Here is a 22,574-nt window from a genome sequence, read left to right as displayed (position 1 = left end):
AGATGGATGCTGACTTTGTGTCCATTTAGTTTTGTTTCCACTTCTACAGTGTCCGTGGCCTGAACTGATGCCAAAATGAATTCAGTATGAAAGAATTTCGGATCTGAATGGTATCAAGTTGTCTCTTAAACATTTGTAGTTAAGCACTGGAATTTCTTTATTCAAGGGTTTTGAATTTCAAATTTGAAAGGGGGAAGGACATTCTACCAGCATTTGTATTGTACATTGATTACACAAATTAGGTTTATATGAAACTCTTCATTTGGTGCTGTATGGCTATGAGAAGACAATGAGTGTTGTGTATTGTTCTTATGCAAGTCAAGTGTCTGCAGATACAGTAGATATTTACATACATAGATGTTTTGGACTCTAATAGATTTAATTAAATTTGTTCTTTAATGGACATGTGTTATTACTTTTGTAACTTGTAAATAATGTTTTTGTCTATACAATATAGAACAAGTTTTTTGGTGGAAGACCAAAAAACTGGGCCATATTGTAATGAATCTGAATGAAGAATCATAATAGTTGAACACATGCAAACACACTTGACACATTTAGTTTTATATGTTTACACATCTGCTTCATAGGTTCCCATCTTGATAATCTAATTCGAATAAACACACATCCATGTTTACCTTAGTGAATTACTTCATATTCTGAAATTACTTCTGGGTCTCCCGAGTCTAGAAAATGTATCTTTTTTTAGGACTAAACATCAGCTTCAAGAATCCAGCTTGTTCTCACCGAGTCAATGATTGAAAGTTGCATTGTTTTTTGTTTATCTAGTGTGTTTTTATCAGTAATGTGAGGACACCCAATTCAAACTCAATCAAGCCAAATTATTTTGTGTAGCAAGACTGAGTTGGTTGCTTAGTACTGCAGTGTGTCCCACTGTCTGTATCATACATGCTACACCAGTTTAAGGGCATTAATATAAAGTGTTGAAATGTTTAGAAATGAAGATTTCACCAACAAAATTCAGTATGAGATACGAGATGATAGATCAAGTTGCTTCATCCATGCGGTAAATACATGGTGGAAGCTTTTATTAAGTGTTGAAACATTCCCTTCTATATACAGGAAGGTTTATACAGTTACTCATCCTTTCCAAACTGCCTACGTTAAAGTTGCCTCCTTCAGAATGAACTACTCAATTTCCGCTTGATCCAGAAATGAAATTGAAATAGCAAAGCTCATCCTGCAGCAAGGAGGAACGTATCTTCAGCGACGATCCCTGTAGCTCTACTGCAGCTCTCATTAGTGGTAGATGGACCGGTTGTTTTTTGGGGTGGGGGGGAGTGGCTTTTGCAGATCTCTTATATTTAAATGATCAGGATGCAGAATGTAATGTAATTTCTCAGGTGGAACACTTTTCCCTCCTGACTCAGTCATCTGTAAAATTACTTGGCGGCTGAATGAAGTGCTGACCTCCTGCCTCTTGTTTACCTGGTTGCGATGACCTGCTCTGGAGAGCCACCACCGATATCGACCGAGATGTGTCGTCTAATTTGTTTACCTCCTTTTTTATAGGAGAGAGAGAGAGAGAGAGAGGCAGAGAGGCAGAAACGAGAGATGCACACAGTAAGGTTAGCGAAGAGAGATACACATCTGTGCAACCTGCACGCTGCAACACAAAGCTGACCATTTGACAAATTAACTTTTCTACCTTGGTAAGCTTGATGATTGTTTTTTAATGGCTGCATATTCAGAGAATACATTTTTGCTGCTTATTAGAATTGTCTGTTACTGAGATCAGATTAATACTTGTTGATTTTATGGTTATACCTGCTGCACTTTAATTAAATACACTTGACTGTTCAAACAGTGACTGAGTGGACCATACACCATGAATTCCATATTTGTGACTTGTTTATAACAGTTAAAGCCCGCAAGAACTGTGGACAACAGGTTGTGTTTTTAGCAAGACAAAGAGGGATAAAGAGAAAGAAATTCACTTTTTCCCACCTTGTGAGTGTGTGTTGCGAAAGGCAGCTGAGTATAACTGGCTGTGCTGTCGCTGTACAAGGGGAAGGAGGAGCCGTAGGGAGGAAACAGGGGGTGGAGGAGGGGGAAAAACCAGACGAAAAAGAACCCAAAAAACCTTCCCTCGGTCACTGTGCGTGAGCAGCTGCTGCTTTAAGTCATGCTGGCCGTGTGTGTGTTTCCACGGTGATGTCTGGTGGGCAGGCACGCGGGCTGGCTGCCAGCGGCAGGAAGCGACGCAGGACCAACCTGAGCAGATCCAGCGAAGAGCTGGAGGGGCATTCCGACGCTCTCACTCCCCCCAAACTCTCGCCCATGTACCCAGAGGAGGAGCATGGCAGAGGGGGGGTCTCCTCCACTGTCGACTACCTCGATGGGGCTTATGACTACCCCAACCCCGCCCCGGGCTACGGCACCTCATCCGCAGCCGGACCGGCCGCCGTGGGCTACTACTTGGCACCCTCCGACCCCCATGTGCCCCCCCCGGAGGCGGGTCTGCAGCCCCTGGTCGGTGGATCAGCCAGTCCGCTGCTGTTTCTGCCGTCGAGTCCCCAGCTGTCGTCGTACCTGAGCCACGGCAGTGGACATCATGCCGCTCCGCAGGTGCCCTACTGCCTGGACTCCACAGCCAGCTCCGTCTACAGGTCAGAACGGCTTGATGGCTAGACACGACAGCCGGCTAAAACAAATGTCATTCTCTTTGTGCTGATAGAAATTGAAAGCTGTTATTTGTGGGGTGGGCAACTCAAGAAGTCATTCCAACAAAGTTATTGGCATTTAAAAAAGAACCGATTTTTACAGGCTGTGCTCCTGTAAAGAGCCTATTTGGATTGCACCAATTACTGGAATAAGTGTGCTTGTGACCCGTTTCCTTACACATGAATTACAGCTCACTGAAGCGTTGTGTCTGAATGGGTGCTGATCGTGCTGTGCTCTTTTCTGCGCTACCTTACTCACAGCGGTAACAAAACCCATCAGCACTGACTGTGTAGGATGTGTCACCTTTTGAGGGTGTACAGGGTCCCACTGCAGCCCAGGCTTGGGTCCTTTAAACATGTTAAATGTTCAGTTGCATAATTCCTCTCTAAGAACTTGTTTTTAATTTTCAGTATGTGAATGTAGACCGACCAGTTTCACATTGAAATCAGGTGATTTAATTTTTCTAAACTCCACTAAATAGATCTTTAAAACCTTGAGAAAAGAACAATATGTGAAAACAGGAGTGGATGGGGCACGTCACATCCTGTCTGAAGGAGAGCCACATTATAATGAGCACATTCAATACACTGGATCAAATATGCCTAGAAATTTAACATCTCAAATACTTGGGAATCCCAAAACTTTATTTTCTTTGTTTATTTCTAAGATTATTTTTTAACAGATTAACTGCCTTCTTCTTCTTCTTCTTTTTTTACTTTTAGTGCATATTTGTTTCTGCATTTCACTATTACATATAATACATTATATATAGTTAGAGAGCAAAGCTGATAGCTGAGGAAAATCATGATAATTAACTAAAACTCGGACCTAAACATGCCACTGCTTGTTACTGAATAGCGCGCTGGACGAGATAATTAAGTATAAAACAAATATTTACTACTACTAGAACAAGAGGTCAAAGATCTTCTGTTTTATGTCACGTACGACAGAATATTACAGATATCCTCAGATTTTTTGAAGTAATTCATTTTTAGTGTATAATGTGCTTCTGTAGACATTATTCTAACCCTAACCCTCTGAAACGGGCCATGGGTACAAAGAGGCTGTTATATCTGTTTTCGGATGTCTTTCTGACCACAGATCCAGTGCGCTGACCAATCAGCATGTGGCTGTGGGAACACGCGAGGATCCGTACAGTGCCACCGACAGGCAGGGAACGTACGCTGCAGCAAGCATGTTGGAGCTGGCCAAAGACATGCGCTTCTGTGCGGTGTGCAGGGACTACGCCTCGGGCTACCACTATGGCGTCTGGTCCTGCGAAGGCTGCAAGGCCTTCTTCAAGAGGAGCATACAGGGTAAACCAACTCGGCTTTATCCCCTGTAGCTTCTACTGCGTGGGAGTACGTGTGCATCTACAGGTCATGTAAAGACCCGGTGAAATGAATTAGCCACTTCTGACTCAGGATTCAGCATGTGAAATTTGTTGTGGATTTCTTGATTATCCATACATATTTTTGTATATATATAGAGAGGGAGAGGGGGAGAGAGAGAGAGAGAGAGAGAGAGAGAGAGAGAGGTAAATTTTCTGGAGAAACAGGATGTTTTGGACAGCATCAGCTAAGCAAGCAAAAGCAAGTGCTATATATAGATATATACACACACACAAGGTTTCTACAGAAAAAGGACGTTTTAGACCGATGTCCTTAATCAAGCAGTGTGCTTCACAAAATCTCCTTCAGATGTATGTGTAGTGTGGCATTGATCCCTGCATTTTAGAGCGCATGTATGCCTAGAGCAATAAGAGGCTAGAAAAATATGTCTTTGGGACTACTAAGGATCTCTGTGCCATTAGTGTACCTCCATATGAAATTATGGTGCTGAAATTTGAGCCGTGTGAAGCGGCCCATGGCAGAGTCAAGCAGAGGCAGGAGTCTCTCCAGCAGCTGAACAGTTGCCCAGAATTTGGTGCATGGTGTGTTAGTAACTGTGTGGTTATCGCCGTCTGAATATCAGTGAAAACTTTTGTTGTGCTTTAGTACTTCAGTGTACTTTTTATATGTACTTAGCTGTTATAGTCGTGGTTATTTTTTATTATAGTTTGCATTGATTACTGAAGATACGTTTTAGACACATATTTTTGGAAGATTTCATCACGTTTCCTTTTGCAAACGGAGCCGTTTTTGAACTGTTGAAGGTGGCCGTTTCGCATTTCAGTAGTTCCCTCTATAATTGCTTAACCCAAGCCAGAGCAGAGTACGCGCAATGCAGACTGACCCATGTAACGCGCACCATCGTGGATCCCTTTTTTCTTTCTTTTTGTAGGTAATGCACTTAAACTCATCAGTTGCGCAGCCTGCTGGTCAGTACGACAGGAAAACAGCTTTTCAACTTAACGACCCTTACGCAACAGAAAACCAAGATTCACTAAATGGAAATTCTGGACATTTTACACCTTAGTAAACGGCAAAGTAATTAATCGCTTCTGTTACCTGCCCTCACTGTTAATAATGGAGGCCAAGACCTGGTACCTTGTCCTCTAGACAGAGGGCCTAATTTGTGCTGCTCACGTAACACCAGCAAAGGACTCATCCACGTGGGTCTGAGCAGGAAGGAAGAAGTCCCATCACATTACCATAACCAGGACTACCGTGGCGTATTTTTTCACCTCGTATTGCGGGCGTGAGGAACAGACAGGGGCCTGGTGCGATGCGAGAAACGGGAGGGAGGATCGCTGCTTTTCGCAGAACTGACCTTGACACTGATGTGTCTGCTTTTCCTGTCCATCGTGTGCTCGTCAGGCCTCCCATCTACGGAGGCTCTCCCAGGGAGTCGTGCGGAGTCCCGCGCCGGACTGCACAGTCATCTCGCTATCGTCAGCAGGGGGCCCAGGGAAGTGTGGGGAAACTGGTTGTGCAGCCGGAGCAGAGGGACACGGTGGGGATGGTGACAAATGCCAAGGAACAGCGCTTTTTAGTTTTTATTCGGTAAATGAAAAGAGCTAAAGTATTTTTGTTAATAAGGTTAAGGATATGTTTACGATTAGGTGAAGGCATAGCACTATTTACTTTCAGTAAAGAAAAAGAAGTACAGATCAGAGCAATATTGAAATACAGTATTCTTTAAACCATGAAGAACAAAGCCTACTGACGTAGAAAGGAAAGAAAATGATCTGATTAAAAACTCATATCAACTCATATAAACAAGTCGCTGAAAACCTGCTGTCATTTGTGAGACTAATGAGACACAATCTGCAGAATCGAATGATTTATTTGAATAATGATTTGCCACTTTTTACTTATAGAGCTAATCGTGGTACATTTAAGTTTCATTGATTTCACTGATGTTTCATGTAAATGTACTTTGATTCATCGCTATGCTGAATTTTTTGACGGACTTTTAAGTTGCAAAGCACCTCTATTGTAACTCACTCACTCACGGTTAGCAAGCAGTAAATTCACCACTAGGTGGCACCACTGGGAAATAACAAAAGGTAAATCCGGGTTCAGAACAATGCAACAGGCAGAGGTCAGAAGGGACAAGGCAGAGACAATAATCCAAAAGCAGAACAGATTGTAAACCAGAGAGGGCTGACAGAGATAACACTCCGTACGCACTTGGAAATATTGGCAATATTTCACAGGGAAGAAAGTGAAACGGAACGGTTTCAATATACAGGCTAATGATGAGGAGCAGGTGATAACGAGTCGTCCAGGGATGCCGATCTGGTGAGGGTGTGATGGCTGGAGGATCCGGACTGAGTGACGGGGGAACTAGCAACAGGTGGATGCTGGGAGGTGGAGTTTGGGCTAGGGAGCGTGACCGTCACTATGTCCTTGTGTTCTGCGTAGTTTACAAAGTGTGTACTTTGCACTTTTTATGCAAGTACAGTGGTATAAAGGCTATGTTTGGAAATTGTGGACAGTGATGAAATCCAAATTACACTGCAGTTACTAAGACTGCAGCATACTTACCATCTGGTATTAAATCAGCATTACATTATAATATCTGCCATCCTTTAAGTACATTATGTGATACATAGCAAGCATGTATGATGAATTTAAACCAAAAACATAACATAAACACTGCCATTAGTAAGTTCCACATCATTGCATTATGAGTATTTAATATGACATGTAAGTGTAGTATAACATATTGGTAATGTGTTAGTATTGAGTATTGATAGTGTTAATTCTTTAACAATAATTAGTCATTAACAAGGTTCTTTCCTAATAAAGTGTGTGCCGTGTAATGTTGGGGTAATAGTCTGGTAATATAAGACTAGCAGTAATTACTCAATGAGAATTTCAGAATAAATAAAATTATTATTGAATACTGCCTAGCAAGTACATTATTAGCATGCAGTACATGAAGATTTGAAACAGGCACCGCACTGAGCATGGCAATATATAAGCATCACCCCTGCCTTTACACTGTATGTGATTTTATTTTAATTTTGTTGGGGGGGAACAAACAAATTTATATTGGGAATGACAATTTCCAGATACATTACAGTCAGACATCAAAAATATATACTTAGTGTAATAATTATAAATAATTATGATTACAAATAAAAAATGTAAAATATGTCAATTCTTTGCCTGCATGGTGGAATACATAGAGCTCCCCATTCTAGCATGGCATGTGTACGGTTTAGTAGGCACGACTAATTGTCTGAACACTGTGGACTTCCAGCATGCATTGAAACAATGTTAAGAAAGATTTAGGGCACAAGGTTAATCAGTGCCAAGGCCACTAAAGAGCTGCACTGTGCTCACAGCACACTCAGCCATTGCCTGGGATCAGTATTAACATATTGCACTCAAGCTGTTAGATTTGGTAGCCACCTCCAGAAGCTGATTTGAGGCGATAATTATAATATGAGGTCAGGATAATTAGTGGAGGATTAGTGTTCTGCATAGTAAAAGAACCTGAAGTCATAAAGCTAATCTATGAGTGAGTGTACTGATATATTATTCAAAATGTCACAACGTATGTTGCAATGTCTGTATATCCTGTGAAAGAAATTAACGGCAGCACAAAAGTTTGTATGAAATATAAAGACGAGAAATTCCAACATTTTATCCAAACTCAGGCCTAAATTTATTTTATTTTCCACCTCCAGGTCACAATGACTATGTGTGTCCAGCTACTAACCAGTGCACGATTGACAGGAACCGTAGGAAGAGCTGTCAAGCGTGCCGTTTGCGCAAATGCTATGAAGTAGGCATGGTGAAAGGAGGTGTGTATGAATAAACCACACACACACACACACACACACACACACACACACACACACACACACACACATATACATACACTAACTCACCCTGCCCTCAGTCTCTCACCATCTTGCATAAATATTTTTTATTAGTCATTTATTACCGTGTTCAAAACTAAGCCGCTATCATTTTGGGTGATTATTTAATCAGTCAATGAGCTGTTTGCACAGACTGAGTGTCAGGGCCAGGGAAGACACTGGATGGTAACAAAATAAATGAACCAATATCAGCATTACTGGTCCTTTTGATAATGATTTACGTTATTAGCAAATGAATGCAGCCCATAGGGGTTGCAGTTCTGAAAAATGAATGAAACCTGCTTCCTTTGTCATGCATGGCCGGCTGTATGATTTACTGGAAGGAGCTGCCACTGTTGCAGCCTAAAGGAGCCCTTTTTTAGTGGAGACCCCTGAATTCAATGAGCAGCGTGGGCATGTATGCAGTCTTAAGCCGTGGTCTTGATTGGCAAATTAAGGCTAAGAGGATTGATGTTGATTTTTGAGAAGAAGCAGTTTATTCCCCCTCAGGCCTTCGCAAGGAGCGCAGGGGCCGCACCGAGAGGCAAGAGAGGAGGCGCAGCGGCCTCGAGGAGAGGAACCGGGGCTACAGCGAGTTACCGAGCCGCTCCGATCATAGAAGAGCACCACTGCAGGACAGGAGGAGGAACTGCAGCAGTAGCACGGGGGATAGCGCGCTGTACATATCTCCAGAGCAGGTGCTGCTGCTCCTGCTGGGGGCGGAACCTCCATCTCTCTGCTCCCGGCAAAAACACAACCGACCCTACACGGAGATCACCATGATGACGCTCCTCACCAACATGGCCGACAAAGAGCTTGTGCACATGATCGCCTGGGCTAAAAAAGTACCTGGTGAGGGAGAAGAGTGTTTGTCTGCTTCGACAAGCTTGTCATTTCACTGCCAGTTATTTTCCTCACTTCAAGCCATTCTATGTCATGTTTAGTGTCAAGCCACACTAAATGGCTTTATGTTTTTTGAGAGCTTTAGTATGCGATGTTGCGCAATCACCCCTGGACTGAGTATCCTTGGCGACAGCCTTGCATGTTTGCGTAACCGTGGCAGCAGTGTCGACAGAGCAGGTGCTAGAGCTTCAAATGACGAGGTCACAATTGCTGTCATCAGGGCCAGGAGTCATTTAACTTAGCCTCCAACTGAGCCCTTATTCCACACACACACACACACACAGAGTGAACAAAAGGTGTAAACAATAATTACCAGTTTTCAAGACATAGATGAAAATATAATTCCATTCTGTCTGAATGTACACAGCCAAATTGCAGCAATATTGAGTTAAAATTAATATAGCAATTGGAGAATGCCAGGCACTACTTAAAATGATACCACGTGATGCCCACTGACAGATTAATCAACAGAGGTTATGTATTATATCACACCAATTTCAGTGACTTGTCATATCTATATTTGATTCTGATTATTTAGTATTGTTATAGTATTGTTATTGTTAAAGCATCTCATCTCATTAAGGCTTCAGCAGAAATACTGGATTGTGGATACTGTTTCAAAGACTACGATATATGTGTCTTCATACACATGCAACACGCTTCATACCCTGCATGTCTGTTTTACTGTGAGGTTTTAGAAGAGCTTTTTCAAAACCACAATCAAACTGACTCACTGTCTCCAGACTTCAGTATGAAAGCCGTGACCAAACACAACCTAACCAGACCAGTGCCGGTTTTGACATCTGCTCATGGTTCTTAAGCTTAGCTTTACGGAAAGTGTGACGCGATGGCGTCCGGTGCCCTCTTCCTCTGCCCAGGCTTCCAGGACCTCTCCCTGCACGACCAGGTGCAGCTGCTGGAGAGCTCCTGGCTGGAAATCCTGATGATCGGCCTGATCTGGAGGTCCATCCACTCACCTGGCAAGCTTATCTTTGCACAGGACCTCATCCTTGACAGGTATTGGCCCGGCCTCGGCACGTCTTGCCGCGCTCGCCGGTCTCAGGCTTGCCTGGACGTGTTTTCCGTTTTCTGTGACCTTCGAAGTTAGATGTTAGATTTGTTCCCCAGAATGAAGCTTTGAGGGAGGTGTAATGCTCTTCACTGAGTGAGGAGAAGTGTAACATTCAGCGTGCACTGTAGCCCGAGCTCATTTGGGGCTCATTGTGCCGTGTTAGAGCTGTTCATTTAGCCTTTTTGCTTAGCCACTACCTCTCAGCGCTCTGCTCAGCCTGCCACCTTGCAGGCGAGGCCCAGGGACCCAGTTAATGTCACTCTGCTCTGGTGAGTTTTTCTATCTCCTGCTTATTTTGTGACGTTGCATAAGGCCCACTGTGTTTCAAGTGTCTCGAAGGAAGTCATACCCTGTAAAATAAGACCGGATTATTATTAGCTCTCAAAATTAGGTTGCTAAAAAGCTGGAGATTGCAATTGGCAGCAAACCCAATGCTCCTCTTCAGAAGACCATGTCACAGGTGTATCTAATTAAAGAGGAACCGATTGGGAACAGGGCCCCCAGATCCTCAGTAAAGGGTCGGCGGCATCGCTGGCTGAAGAGGAGAGAATTTAATAAAAAACAGACAGCTACGGGGGGTTTGGGATTCGGTGCGTGGCGGGGGTGGGTTGTGTGGGGCTGAGAGGGTGGAGGGGTGTCCTTTTAATCCAGTGGAGGAGTGGAGAGAGTGAGAGTGGGAGAGAGCTCCGGCTGGCATGGAGCGTTAAAGACAGAGAGGATTAAAGAAGAAAATGAGAGTGGGAGTGAGACAGATGCCCTTTACAGGTACAGCATGTGCTCGTCAGCTCAAAGTAAACCGTCAGAAGCACCCTGCCTGCCTCTTTTCCATGAGTTATGGAGAGAGAAGGCGAGAGAGAGCGTACGATGACTATTTCAGGGTGCAAATTTGATTACCGCACTATGACGGATCATTGTGATAGAACTTTTTCCTCTGCAGCACTCCGAGCTACTAACTTCATGAATAGAGTGGCCTAGAAACGTACACAGGCAGAAAGATTTTGCAGCTGGTAACTTTCAGAGCTAGACTGTCATACTGATTAATAACGTAAAGATAAAAGAAATGACCTTTTTTGGAAAGACAACGCAAAACCAGCACCTTCACCACTGCTTGGAGATTTGGGAGTGTCAGCGTTTTGCCATTAACGCGAAAATGGGTAATTAAACAGAATGGTTGGAACACATAGAGGCGCGCGTCGGCACGTAGCTGCTGAGCGCGCGGCCGCAGGCGCAACGCATCAGTTGTACTTTCTCACAGTGCGCCTCCTGCCCTGTAGGAGCGAAGGGGACTGCGTGGAAGGCATGGCTGAGATATTTGACATGCTCCTCGCCACAGTGGCTCGATTCCGCGCCCTCAGACTCAAATCGGAGGAGTTTGTGTGCCTCAAAGCCATCATACTGCTCAACTCCGGTGAGTGCTTCTGTAACGGCGCAAGAAGTGGGGAAAAAATGGGTTTAAAAAATAAAAGCCTTTACCTGCCAGCAGAGAGGGACCTCATGTAGAAGCACTTTCTTTTCTACATTAGCTTTGGTCTTAAAAGAACTCCTCTTTTGTTCTGTGACTTGCTGGTCTGTTGCCAAAAAATCTGCACAGCTTCAGATCGGCTTCGTTTTATTCACTGATAAACGTGTCAATTCACGTTGCAATGCCACCCTGAACAAGCAGACAGCCTTCTCTGATGCCATTCCGCTATCCAGTGTAGTTTAGGGATCCCTTTCGCTCTCTCGCTCTTTCTAGCTCCCTCTGTCTCTCTCTCTGTCTCTGTCCCTGCGACTAGGTGCATTCTCGTTCTGCTCCACACCTGTCGAGCCCCTCAGGGACAGCTTCGTGGTGCAGTGCATGCTGGACAACATCACGGACACGCTCACGCACTGCATCAGCCAATCAGGCGTGCCGCCAGAGCTGCAGTGTCGTCGGCAGGCTCAGCTCCTTCTGCTGCTCTCTCACATTAGACACATGAGGTGAGGAGCAGGAGTCTGCACTCCTAGCCCCGCTGTTATGTGCAAAGGCTTCTGAAGCATTTTGCTTATGTCTCTCATTTGGCAACATCTTTTAAATATTTTGTGGTGGTGTGGACATAAAAGATGATGATTATGATTTGAGGTTCAGAGATTAAAATAATATTTGAGAGACGTTATGATTATTTCTGTTTGTCAGGTTATTTTGCAGCAGCGTATGAAGAACAGATGTACTAATTCACTCACTCACAGCAGCGTATGAAGAACAGCTGTACTAATTCACTCACTCAAAGCAGTGCTCCATCATTCTCACCGTGGTGTGTTGCTTTCTCTCTGCTCCCTCTAGCAACAAAGGTATGGAACACTTGTATAGCATGAAGTGCAAGAATAAAGTCCAGCTGTACGACCTGCTACTGGAGATGCTGGATGCACATCGGCTCCACTCCCTGAGCAGGACCTCCCGTAGCTGGGCACCAGGCGAGGGGGCTTCCCCTTCTGCCACCCCCACCCCCAACACTACCAACAGCACCAGCACCACCCTCCACAACAGTGGCAGCCTTTCCACGTGTCCCGGGGTCCTACAGCTCAACCCGGCCCGGCCTGATCAAAGCCCTTGCCCTTGAAAACAGTGGCTACCTGTCCGGTTCCGCGTAACGATGGGGGGTGGGGGTGGGGGTGGGGGTGGGGGGGTCGGGGGTTTACATAGCAGAACTGGTGTCAGTCGACTCTGGACCTGGTAAAAAAAAAACAAAAAAAACTAAACAAAAAAACAAAACAAAAACATATTAACAATCATGGCACCATTCAGATAAACATGTTTAAGGTAATATTTGGAGATATGTTCAGAAGGCCTTTGACTGAAGTGCAGAAATTGCCTCTGGCTCATCACCTAGCAATCTGGAACAATCTGGAACAAACTGCAACTCTGCCATAATAAAGCATCTGCCGTGTGAAAGGAGATGGAACACGGGTAGTTAAAGCATCCTGTCCGTCTTCTTCAGCAGTGAGGGCTCTCACTCAGCGGGGTCCTGAAGCCCACCGGAGCAGCGGTGCTGGCAGGTCAGTGTGGCTCAGCTGCACGTGACCACCTACGTCCCCCCAAAAAAATCACTTCATTTTAACCCAACAGAAGAATGTACATCTGTTCAAAGCTACTTTCCTTCAGGTTTCCTAAATCTGTGACTTATGAGTAAAAAAAAAAAAAAAAGTGCCTACATTTTTAACATCCTCAGATTAAACTTGGAACAAAACAAAAACAAAAAAAAGAACAAAATCTGAAGCTCAACCCCCCCCCGGTCAAATCCTCTCAAGTCCTATAAGAGCAGTGTTGTATATAGTCAGGATTCTGAGGAGATTGCCGAGTTACCTTTGGGTTTTCGGTCACTATTCCTCCGGTGTTCCAGTGCCTTGGTTTTGCTGTGATTGCTGCACTGTCGTAGCGTGGCAGAATAAGGCTTTAAACGTGAAACGTGAAACCTTCCCTAACCCTACGCCTGCACGGTCGCCGCGTGTGCCGCTCCTCACCCAGCATTGTAGTGAATGATGTAGTGAAAACCTCTATGCCTTACAATGAACCACATTCATGTTCGCCTCTAATTTATGACCATAACGGTTGAGCTATGATGTGCCCAACTCTCTGATGACTTTTTCAGTGGTGGTGTTTGTCTTTTTACTGCAATATACTAAAAAAAATAAAAAAAAATACACTGCATTTATGAGCTCAAGTGAGACCTCATAGCTATCTGGTTCTCCATTACATTTGTATATTGTGCCTTTATATATTAATTTATAATACTATAAAGAGTTGATTGACAAACCTGATTATATATCACAAACTGATTGTTTATATGGGCACTAAATAAAATTAGTAAAGAAACAAAAAATCTTCTGGTTTCGAATACAAACATTTTGCTTCATTGAGTTACACACACAAAAAGTAAATTGATTGACCCAGAGTAATAGTTTGTATATATTAAATGAAAAGACATATTTTTTTACTGTCAGTATTAGCAAACTGTACATACATAAATAAGCACTGACAATTTTAGAATTGTTTTTATACACTATCCACCTATTGAGCTAGCCAATCTAGCTAGTTACCTTCATATATATATAAAAGTTTATGCCTCCTACAGAGCAGCAATACTCTGAGATTGGCGTGTTTCAAAAACCATGAACCGCATGCCATAACATAAAAAAATAAAAAGCAATGCACTAAAACAAAAGCTCCATATCTAAAGGACTTTATACTTATTACAATCACTTTAAGTGAAGATTTTCATATTTTTACAATCACTTTAAGTGAAGATTTTTTTTACTCTTAAATAAAACTGTAAAATGAAAACCATTTTCTCAGATTCAGCGATGTTGGCCATTTTTTTGGATGGTGTCAGTGCAGTACCTTGAAATAAGATCACGTCAGTGCTACAGTATACATCAGATTCACGTTTCTTCATTTGTCCCCATTCCCAGAGGATTAGGAGAGGAGGTTTGCTGATTTCTCTCCTACAGTTCATATCCATCATTAGGAGATCCTCATTACACTTTAGTTTGCAATTAATAATTTACTAATATTTTTTTTTAAAAAGCAGCGGCATTTAACTTTACAAGGACAATAAATTTTGGCTAACAGTCAGTCGTTCTACACGAGTTTTATATGTTAGGTTTCGTTGTGTCCTGAACAAAGTCTGAATTCGATGCAGTGGCCGGCTCATATGGGCGGAGGGCCGTTGGTGTAGCGCAGCATAGGGTGGAAGGAGCGGGCAAAGTTGTTGGCATTTGCGCAGCTGTAGTCCTCCTCAGTCATGGGCACCAGACAGGCCAAGCCCACTATAAGCAGCAGCAGGAGCTGCAGTGGCAGAGCCGTGCGCAGGACCCGCAGGAGGAAGGGCTGGCGGCGGTCGGCAGCAGCGCCACTTCGTGGCCCGGAGAAACCAGAGCGAGAGGAAGCGCCGGCAGAGTCCCTGGGGCACCTGGGCGAGAGACAGAAAACGGGAGTGCGCTAGTCAGTCCGTTGCCGCAGACCCACGGCCTGCACGAGCTGCAGCTGTGACGCTCACCTGACGAAAGGCTCTGCAGCCTTTAAAACAGCCTTTCCTGTTTCTCTAAACATCTTGCATTTCTAGGATTTCTTAGTTACATTTGCTACTTGACTTGCGTCTGCTTTTTCCAAAGATATTTTCCCTCCCTAAGAGGCCGCAGAGAAGGGGGCCGCGGCGTGTCCGCTATGTGAAGGTTCAATGTCGTGGCTTTTTCCAGCCAGACAGTGGAACGCTAACAATCCTCTTTTCTGTTGTTACACTACAAGTGAAAAGAACACCGTGTTCTCCTGAACTCTGCGCTGTAGAAGGGAGGCCGACGAACCCTCCAAATTCCCTCTCCCTTAAAGCTATATCAGGCATTTCATTACAGAACGGCATGCATTGCGTGAACCGCTTTACCGATACGTTCCTTATCTTTCAAATGATAGACATTTTCAGTTGATTGAACAGCAGTTACAATTACTTGATCAGAAAGTAACAATTTAAGGTAATTATGTATACTAAATAAAAATATGATAATGGCTACACATTGCAAGGTTTTACATCTGAACATGTATATTTGTATGTACATGGACTGTTTCTGGATCATCTTTAATGATTTTTAACAAAGTGTCGCAGTCAGAAAAAAAAAAAAAAGGATGCAATGAAGCACTGTCTGCACAGAACAACCAAGCTGCAAACACAAAGCAACACATCAAATTAAAACGACAAACACAACGGAACTGTTTAAAGATTAAAGAACTATTCCAATATAATGTTTCATGCAAATTCTAGAATGGAGAGAGATGATGGACCCAAATACGCTTGTGTTTAACTTTGGCCGAACCTCTCCTTTTGCCACTAGGGGGCCGAGGGCTTCAGGAGGGGCAGCTAGGTTTACAAATGGGTATCTGCAGGACCTCTACTGGTCAGTGTCTGCCTTAGTTCATTTTCCATGTCTTCTTGTTGAATCAGCCGTCTTAAAGTAGGGAGAACGCTATACTACGAGAGGCTGTGCCCTCCAGGGCTGGAGCTGGCTAGCCCTGTCTTAGCTCCAGTCTAGCAATTTAGCTACGCTCCGGCTCCGGCTGCGAAGGTCACGGCGCTGGCACTCTAAGGGCCCCTTCGTCGGCTTCGTATGTTAAGGTGCGTTCGAATTTGAGTTCCATCATCCCTCCCCGGCGTTCTAGAGTCCAGGAGAGAGGTACCTGCGGCGCGGGAGGCTGGCCGAGGATCCGGGTTCTGATACAATACATTTGCCCCGTAGCTGTTGTGCAATGAGCAAAAGGGGAAGGGAGGGCTAAAAGAAAGAAAGAATGTTTCAGTCCAAGCAAATAAAGACAAAGCTTGTGGTCACAAGCAGAGGCATCTATGGCCAGGCCATTGGTCATCGATAACAACAAAAGCAAAAGGCAGAAGCAAAGCAACCCAGTGCAATGGCAGAAGGATCAAAGCAAGAAACCCGGCTTTTCCAGTGCAGACACCGCTCTGGGGGAGCTGCTCCCGTGAGCAGTTAATGCTCTTTTTGTTCACATGATGTCTGAGGTGTAAAGCCAGTATTTCTTGTGCATTTCTATCTTCACACAAATCACCTCGCGGTGGCTACAAAACAAAAAGGTTTATGCAAGCGTAAGGCATTTTCTCTTAGGGACCAACTCGAACGCATCTGCGCTCCATAAGCGCTACTGTTGTGAGCCATCTAAATTTCCTCAGCTCTGACCTAAACTTTCAATTCAGGCAATTATTTATTTAATTTAAAAAAATATGTCAGAGTCCAGTTTGAGAGGATCATGGTGTTAGCACCCCTTCCGTTCTAGCCAACAGCAGGGCAGAGACGGTCACTGCATGCCACAGCTGATAAGAGTAGACAGAGAAGAGCTTCATTACCAGCTGTACCGACTGGTGCTCGACAGGCGCACTGACCACGGACACTGGGCTGGCCGATCCGGACGTATCGACGTCGTCGGGGGCCGACCAAGCGGACGTGTCCTGTGGCAGGGATGTGGATCGCAGTGGATTCGGATTAAGATTTGCATTAAGCCTCAGCCTTAAAGCAGAAGTTTGGTCCTTGCACGCAGTAGTGTTAATGCGTCTCGTTACGACGACCCCGAGACACTACACCGGGTATTTAAGTGAGCTAGCAAAGGCTTGCAGCCGCCTGGGACCGACCTGTGTGACTCCGCGGGCGCGGAGCTCTCTCTCCAGCAACCGAAGGTCGGAGGCCACGGCCCTGAGGAGCAGGCGGAGGCGGCTGCCGATGACGTGCACCCGCTCCTGGGCCTCCAAGCACTCGCTGCCCTGAGCCTGTACCAGGAGCTGCACGGAGAGCTCCTGCAGGCTGCCCACCCTCTGCTCGGACTCGCACAGCTCCTGCTGGATTTGCTGCACACACGCAGGCCCAGGAGGCACGTTAGGCGTAGACGTAAAAGAGACGTAACACACACACACACACACACACACACACACACACACCTCTAGTGCTCTGTAATGGGCTTGCAAGGTGTGCGGCTCCAGTGCCTTTGAGATGGGAACGATCTCATTTCTTCTGCGCTCGATGTTCTCCAGCCAGAGCAGTAGGCCGTGGCTCAGCTCGTGAAACTCCTGCAGGGATGAGCGCAGCATTGGATTAAAGCACAGCACAGGACCGGCCTAAAACCCCACTGCGCTGCGCAGAGGCGTTTTTCACGCCAGGAAAAATCTGATGCAAAGTGCTTTCCAGTTTCTTTCTTTTTTTTTTGCATTTCACATGTGTTTGAAATATTTATCATTTTTGGAAAAATAAATCAATAAATAAAAGTCTTTAAAAAACATTTTTGCAAGTCAAATTTTGAGAAGAAGTTCTGGATCCAAACCTATGTTCTAGACATCTCATAGGAAACCAATAACTTTTTGAAAAATTTTAATTATTATGAGACTAGTGCTTATCTGCATTAATGTTTTGTTGTATTAGTGTTTATTCATGTATTATCAATGCTTTTGATGGAAATAAACTCCAGGTATCTTTCAGTTTCAAGTCTTTGCACAGCACTGGACACAGAAATAACTATTTGGAGGTATATGTAGTATGTGGGTGAATGGCTATTTGTATTTGTGCACAAGAAATTAAAAATGCCACTTTTTAATCAAATGAGTTATTGTGTGTAAATGTGTGTATATGCACCCACCTGGCACCGCATCAGAGCGTCCTGTAGCGCTCCTCTCCACTGCTGCAGTGTCTTGCCCAGTCGGTCCCAGCGGGAGTTCATCTCCTTCAGTCTGCTTCTCAGCTTCCAGCTCTCCTCCGAGTCTGATTGGTGGAGGCCAGCGCCGCTCAAGTTGATGGACAGGACTTTGGACTTATGGGCATCCATTACCCTCTGGAGCTCCTGTTGAGAATCCAGAGTCGGGAAATCTGAGAGTGTGTGTAAAGAAGCTGTACCTGACAGCTAACATTGGTAAACCGTGTGAGTGTGTGAGTAAAAATGGACACAGCTCCATATCCAGTCACTGATATGAGTGTTGGTATAGCTTTAAGTTATTAAAGTCTTTGAACTGAGCTGAAATATAGGGAGTATTTGTGCTTAAAAGTAACTCTCTCGGCCGCTGTATTAAGAAGAGGGTCTGTGTATGCTGGTTAGTGGTGTTCTGTTTTTAGACTGGTTTATTTTTGGAATGCTGTGATCACTGCCAACTACCTTCTCTGATACTGAGGTCACATTGTTGAGACTGTGTGTCATGTTACAAGCGCTTTTTGCAGTAATCATTGTGCCATTTGCTGTTTGCATGACATAGCATGCGTCCATTGTGAATTAGAACAAACCCAAGCGCATAAACAAGGGCATACCTTCAACTTTCTGATTCTTTGCTCAATGGTGTGGATGTTTGTGCTTAGGTCCTTTCCTCTTAGCTTGGCCAGCTCCTCTTCTGTCTGGCTAAGCTGTGCCTCCATAGCTTCCAGTTCAGAGGTGAGCTGTTGCCATAGTAGCAGGTCTTCACTCTGACTGTGCTCTAAGTTGGTGGACTGAGCCTGAATCAGCTCCCAGCGTTCGATCACACCTGCAGGACCATTAATTACAATTCAGTACACGAACATGTTTGCAACTCTTACGTTCCTCAAAAGATTTGGTCTTTGTATTGGCTAAACTGTGTACAGATCTATAACCTGTGCTCTGCATCTCCGTGTTCGTTAAAATCGTGTACATAGCTGCATAGTTCTCTAACCTGTGCTCTGTGTTGGTTATATCTGTATAGTTCTCTAACCTGTGCTGTGTGTGTCTGTGTTGGTTATATCTGTATAGTTCTCTAACCTGTGCAGTGCATGTATAGATCTCTAACCTGTGCTCTGCGTGTCTGTGCTGGTTATATCTGGATAGCTCTCTAACCTGTGTTCTGCGTGTATAGTTCTCTAACCTGTGCTCTGCATGTTTGTGTTGGTTATTTCTGTATAGTTCTCTAACCTGTGCTGTGTGTGTCTGTGTTGGTTATATCTGTATAGTTCTCTAACCTGTGCTCTTTGTGTCTGTGTTGGTTATAGCTTGATAGCTCTCTAACCTGTGCTCTGCATGTTTGTGTTGGTTATATCTGTATAGTTCTCTAACCTGTGCTCTGTGTGTCTGTGTTGGTTATAGCTTGATAGCTCTCTAACCTGTGCCCTGCATGTCTGTGTTGGTTATATCTGGATAGCTCTCTAACCTGTGCTCTGCGTGTATAGTTCTCTAACCTGTGCTCTGCGTGTCTGTGTTGTTTATATCTGGATAGCTCTCTAACCTGTGCTCTGTATGTATAGTTCTCTAACCTGTGCTCTGTGTGTCTGTGTTGGTTATATCTGTATAGTTCTCTAACCTGTGCTCTGCGTGTCTGTGTTGTTTATATCTGGATTGCTCTCTAACCTGTGCTCTGTGTGTCTGTGTTGGTTATATCTGTATAGTTCTCTAACCTGTGCTCTGTGTGTCTGTGTTGGTTATATCTGTATAGTTCAGTAACCTGTGCTCTGCGTGTCTGTGTTGGTTATATCTGTATAGTTCAGTAACCTGTGCTCTGCGTGTCTGTGTTGGTTATATCTGTATAGTTCAGTAACCTGTGCTCTGTATGTATAGTTCTCTAACCTGTGCTCTGCGTGTCTGTGTTGGTTATATCTGTATAGTTCAGTAACCTGTGCTCTGTGTGTCTGTGTTGGTTATATCTGTATAGTTCAGTAACCTGTGCTCTGTGTGTCTGTGTTGGTTATATCTGTATAGTTCAGTAACCTGTGCTCTGTATGTATAGTTCTCTAACCTGTGCTCTGTGTGTCTGTGTTGGTTATATCTGTATAGTTCAGTAACCTGTGCTCTGCGTGTCTGTGTTGGTTATATCTGTATAGTTCAGTAACCTGTGCTCTGCGTGTCTGTGTTGGTTATATCTGTATAGTTCTCTAACCTGTGCTCTGCGTGTCTGTGTTGGTTATATCTGTATAGTTCAGTAACCTGTGCTCTGCGTGTCTGTGTTGGTTATATCTGTATAGTTCAGTAACCTGTGCTCTGCGTGTCTGTGTTGGTTATATCTGTATAGTTCAGTAACCTGTGCTCTGTGTGTCTGTGTTGACAGGGTTTCCAAGTCCTGGCAGGTCATCCTCCTCCTCCTCCAGCTCTCCCTCTGCTCTCTTCAGAGCATCTATACTGCCCCGGCAGTCTCCCATCAACCGCATCTATACACACACACACACACACACACACACACACACACACACACACACACACACAATGGAAACGTGGAAGAGCAAACATCCTTCATAGAAGTTATGTAATCACAACACTCAATAGAAGTGGGTTTTTTTTACATTTCTAAACAGTAACTATATTTCGATTCCAAATACACAGCAATGGCAATTTGGTCTTACCACAGTTTTGTTATTGTTACTGCTACCAAAGCACTTTTCTCTCCTTGTCTAAACATTGGTCTGTAACAGGCCTGGGCATTACTGAGGGACTCATACTTACATAACCCGAGTATGAGGTGCTGGGGCTGTGAGACTCCAGTACATGACGAGCGTTCTCACCTGCGGGAAGGTATTGTGCCGCGGGTTACCACAGTGTGTGAACAGCGGGACGGTACATACCCCGGGCTGAGGGACAGGACGGAAAGATGCATGCAAACCCGTCTGGGAACCCATTTCCCGTCTATGCTACTTATGGAAGACAGTAGTGAATTAGGTACACGGATAGAACTGCACGGTTACATGAAAGGGTAACGGGCTCTTCGCCAACGGCCGTCCGCACGCACGTACCACCTGCAGCCTCCCGAGACAAAGCAGCACAGATGTGCTTCTGGTTTGAGTGTTATGGCATTGCGCTGATGTTACGGGGAAGAACACGGGATGTGACAATGAACTGGGCAGCATGCTGTGGTGAGGAAAGTTAATAGCATGCCCTGACTCGCTGCCTACCAGAGGAAGACCTCAGTGTGTTTTCTGTCAGTTTTATATAAGCCTCAGGGCTCTCGGGGATCACTATGTCTGTGAAGAGAAGGATATACGACAGAACATGCCAGCGGTTCGTTTGAAAGATAAGTAATTACAAGCAAGTACATCTCACATCCCACATCTACCCACTATTGCTTAGAAAGCACGTTTAAATACACGTATGCACGCGTACACACACACACACACACACACACACTCACACACACTCACACACACACACACACACACACACACACACACACACCTGTGAGAGCTGCTGTTGCACTGCATAGAATGTCTTCATCTTCCTCTTGACCTTGCCCCCTCTTTGGCGATGAGATGGTATGCCCCATGGGTTCCAGGTCATAGTCATGGTCCCACTCCAAGGGAATCGAGTCTACGCTAGCAGGGGTGTCTCGGCCTGAGCAGCTGGCATGAAGAGGCACCATGGTAACAGAGGGAGGTCTGCTATTGCTGCTTCCTTCTTCCCACTGGAGGTCGGCGAGGTCACATGACCCTCCCAGTTCAAACTCGCGGTCTGAACCATCATACTCATCATCGGTAAACTGAGAATGAAGAAAAATAATTATCTGTTTATATAAGTCCAAAAATCATATGGAAAACATTAAATGTTTTGCACTGGCTTTTATTTAGAAATAAGTATATGTGTGTTTCTGTGCATTTGTGTGTGTGTGTGTGTGTGTCTCACCGGCAGGCGCGTGAGTTTCCTGTAGTAGCGCTCCACGCGGCCGAACACCTCTCTGCAGTATCTCTGTAGCTCGTCCAGTTCCTCGTCTATAACGGCGGCGTCCAGAGGCTCACTCTTCTCCATCAGAGCCTCGCCCTGCTTGAACACACTTGCCATCTTCCCAGAATTCAGCTCAATCTCGTGCTGGAACGCCTGCCACGCACCAGCCGACAGCATGGGGTCAGAACACCCAGTCTCCGGTACTCTTAACGCTCCGTACTACATTACGCTTTCCATGAGTTTAAATAAATTACGGAATTTGCCAGATAAACCGAGCCCTCACCCTCAGCTGTTTGATCTTGGCCTGGACGTCACACTCAGAGAAGTGCTCTATGTTGGTAAGCTGCAGGTCCATCTCGGTGAGCCACACGAGAATGCTGTCTCGAGCTGTCTCAAACTCCTCCCGCTGGCAAATGAAGTGCTGCAGGGGGAGGAGGTCAACCAGTCACACCGTGGACCTTTGACCTTTATCACGCTGACTACGGTTGGAGAAGTCTCTGAATGGATAATCTGACCTT

The 22,574-nt window shown here is 44.7% G+C and overlaps 2 protein-coding genes across 14 annotated transcripts in view; one reads left to right on the top strand and one right to left on the bottom strand.

The window, feature by feature from the left end:
- The first annotated feature begins 2,131 nt into the window (after positions 1–2,131).
- On the top strand, positions 2,132–13,756 carry esr1 (estrogen receptor 1). The gene is given in 9 exon segments (XM_026998808.3): positions 2,132–2,168; positions 2,171–2,630; positions 3,787–4,001; positions 7,769–7,885; positions 8,453–8,794; positions 9,724–9,862; positions 11,192–11,325; positions 11,693–11,876; positions 12,220–13,756. Coding segments are annotated over 9 exon segments (1,890 nt in total). The 5' UTR covers positions 2,132–2,146; the 3' UTR covers positions 12,497–13,756.
- Positions 13,757–13,764: 8 nt separating this feature from the next.
- The window catches only part of syne1a (spectrin repeat containing, nuclear envelope 1a), a 117,319-nt gene continuing 108,509 nt past the window's right edge, over positions 13,765–22,574 (bottom strand). For 8 of the 13 annotated variants that reach the window (XM_081717014.1, XM_081717012.1, XM_081717009.1 and 5 more), the window contains 13 exons: positions 22,340–22,477; positions 22,018–22,209; positions 21,574–21,874; positions 21,294–21,362; positions 20,848–20,906; positions 20,429–20,555; positions 18,717–18,928; positions 18,058–18,258; positions 17,366–17,494; positions 17,063–17,275; positions 16,781–16,882; positions 16,102–16,193; positions 13,765–14,845 (listed from right to left, as the gene is read on the bottom strand). In XM_081717014.1, coding sequence (XP_081573140.1) covers positions 14,584–14,845; positions 16,102–16,193; positions 16,781–16,882; positions 17,063–17,275; positions 17,366–17,494; positions 18,058–18,258; positions 18,717–18,928; positions 20,429–20,555; positions 20,848–20,906; positions 21,294–21,362; positions 21,574–21,874; positions 22,018–22,209; positions 22,340–22,477 — 2,097 coding nt within the window. In that variant the 3' untranslated portion in view covers positions 13,765–14,583. The remainder of the gene's footprint in view (positions 14,846–16,101; positions 16,194–16,780; positions 16,883–17,062; positions 17,276–17,365; positions 17,495–18,057; positions 18,259–18,716; positions 18,929–20,428; positions 20,556–20,847; positions 20,907–21,293; positions 21,363–21,573; positions 21,875–22,017; positions 22,210–22,339; positions 22,478–22,574) is intronic. The other 5 variants (XM_081717013.1, XM_081717020.1, XM_081717017.1 and 2 more) reach the window with 5 other exon arrangements.

This window comes from Electrophorus electricus, chromosome 7 (assembly GCF_041902795.1).
Source record: "Electrophorus electricus isolate QZ-2024a chromosome 7, ASM4190279v1, whole genome shotgun sequence".
Taxonomy (NCBI): domain Eukaryota; kingdom Metazoa; phylum Chordata; class Actinopteri; order Gymnotiformes; family Gymnotidae; genus Electrophorus; species Electrophorus electricus.
The sequence above is the reverse complement of the archived record's forward strand: the minus strand, read 5'-3'. Positions and strand labels throughout refer to the sequence as shown.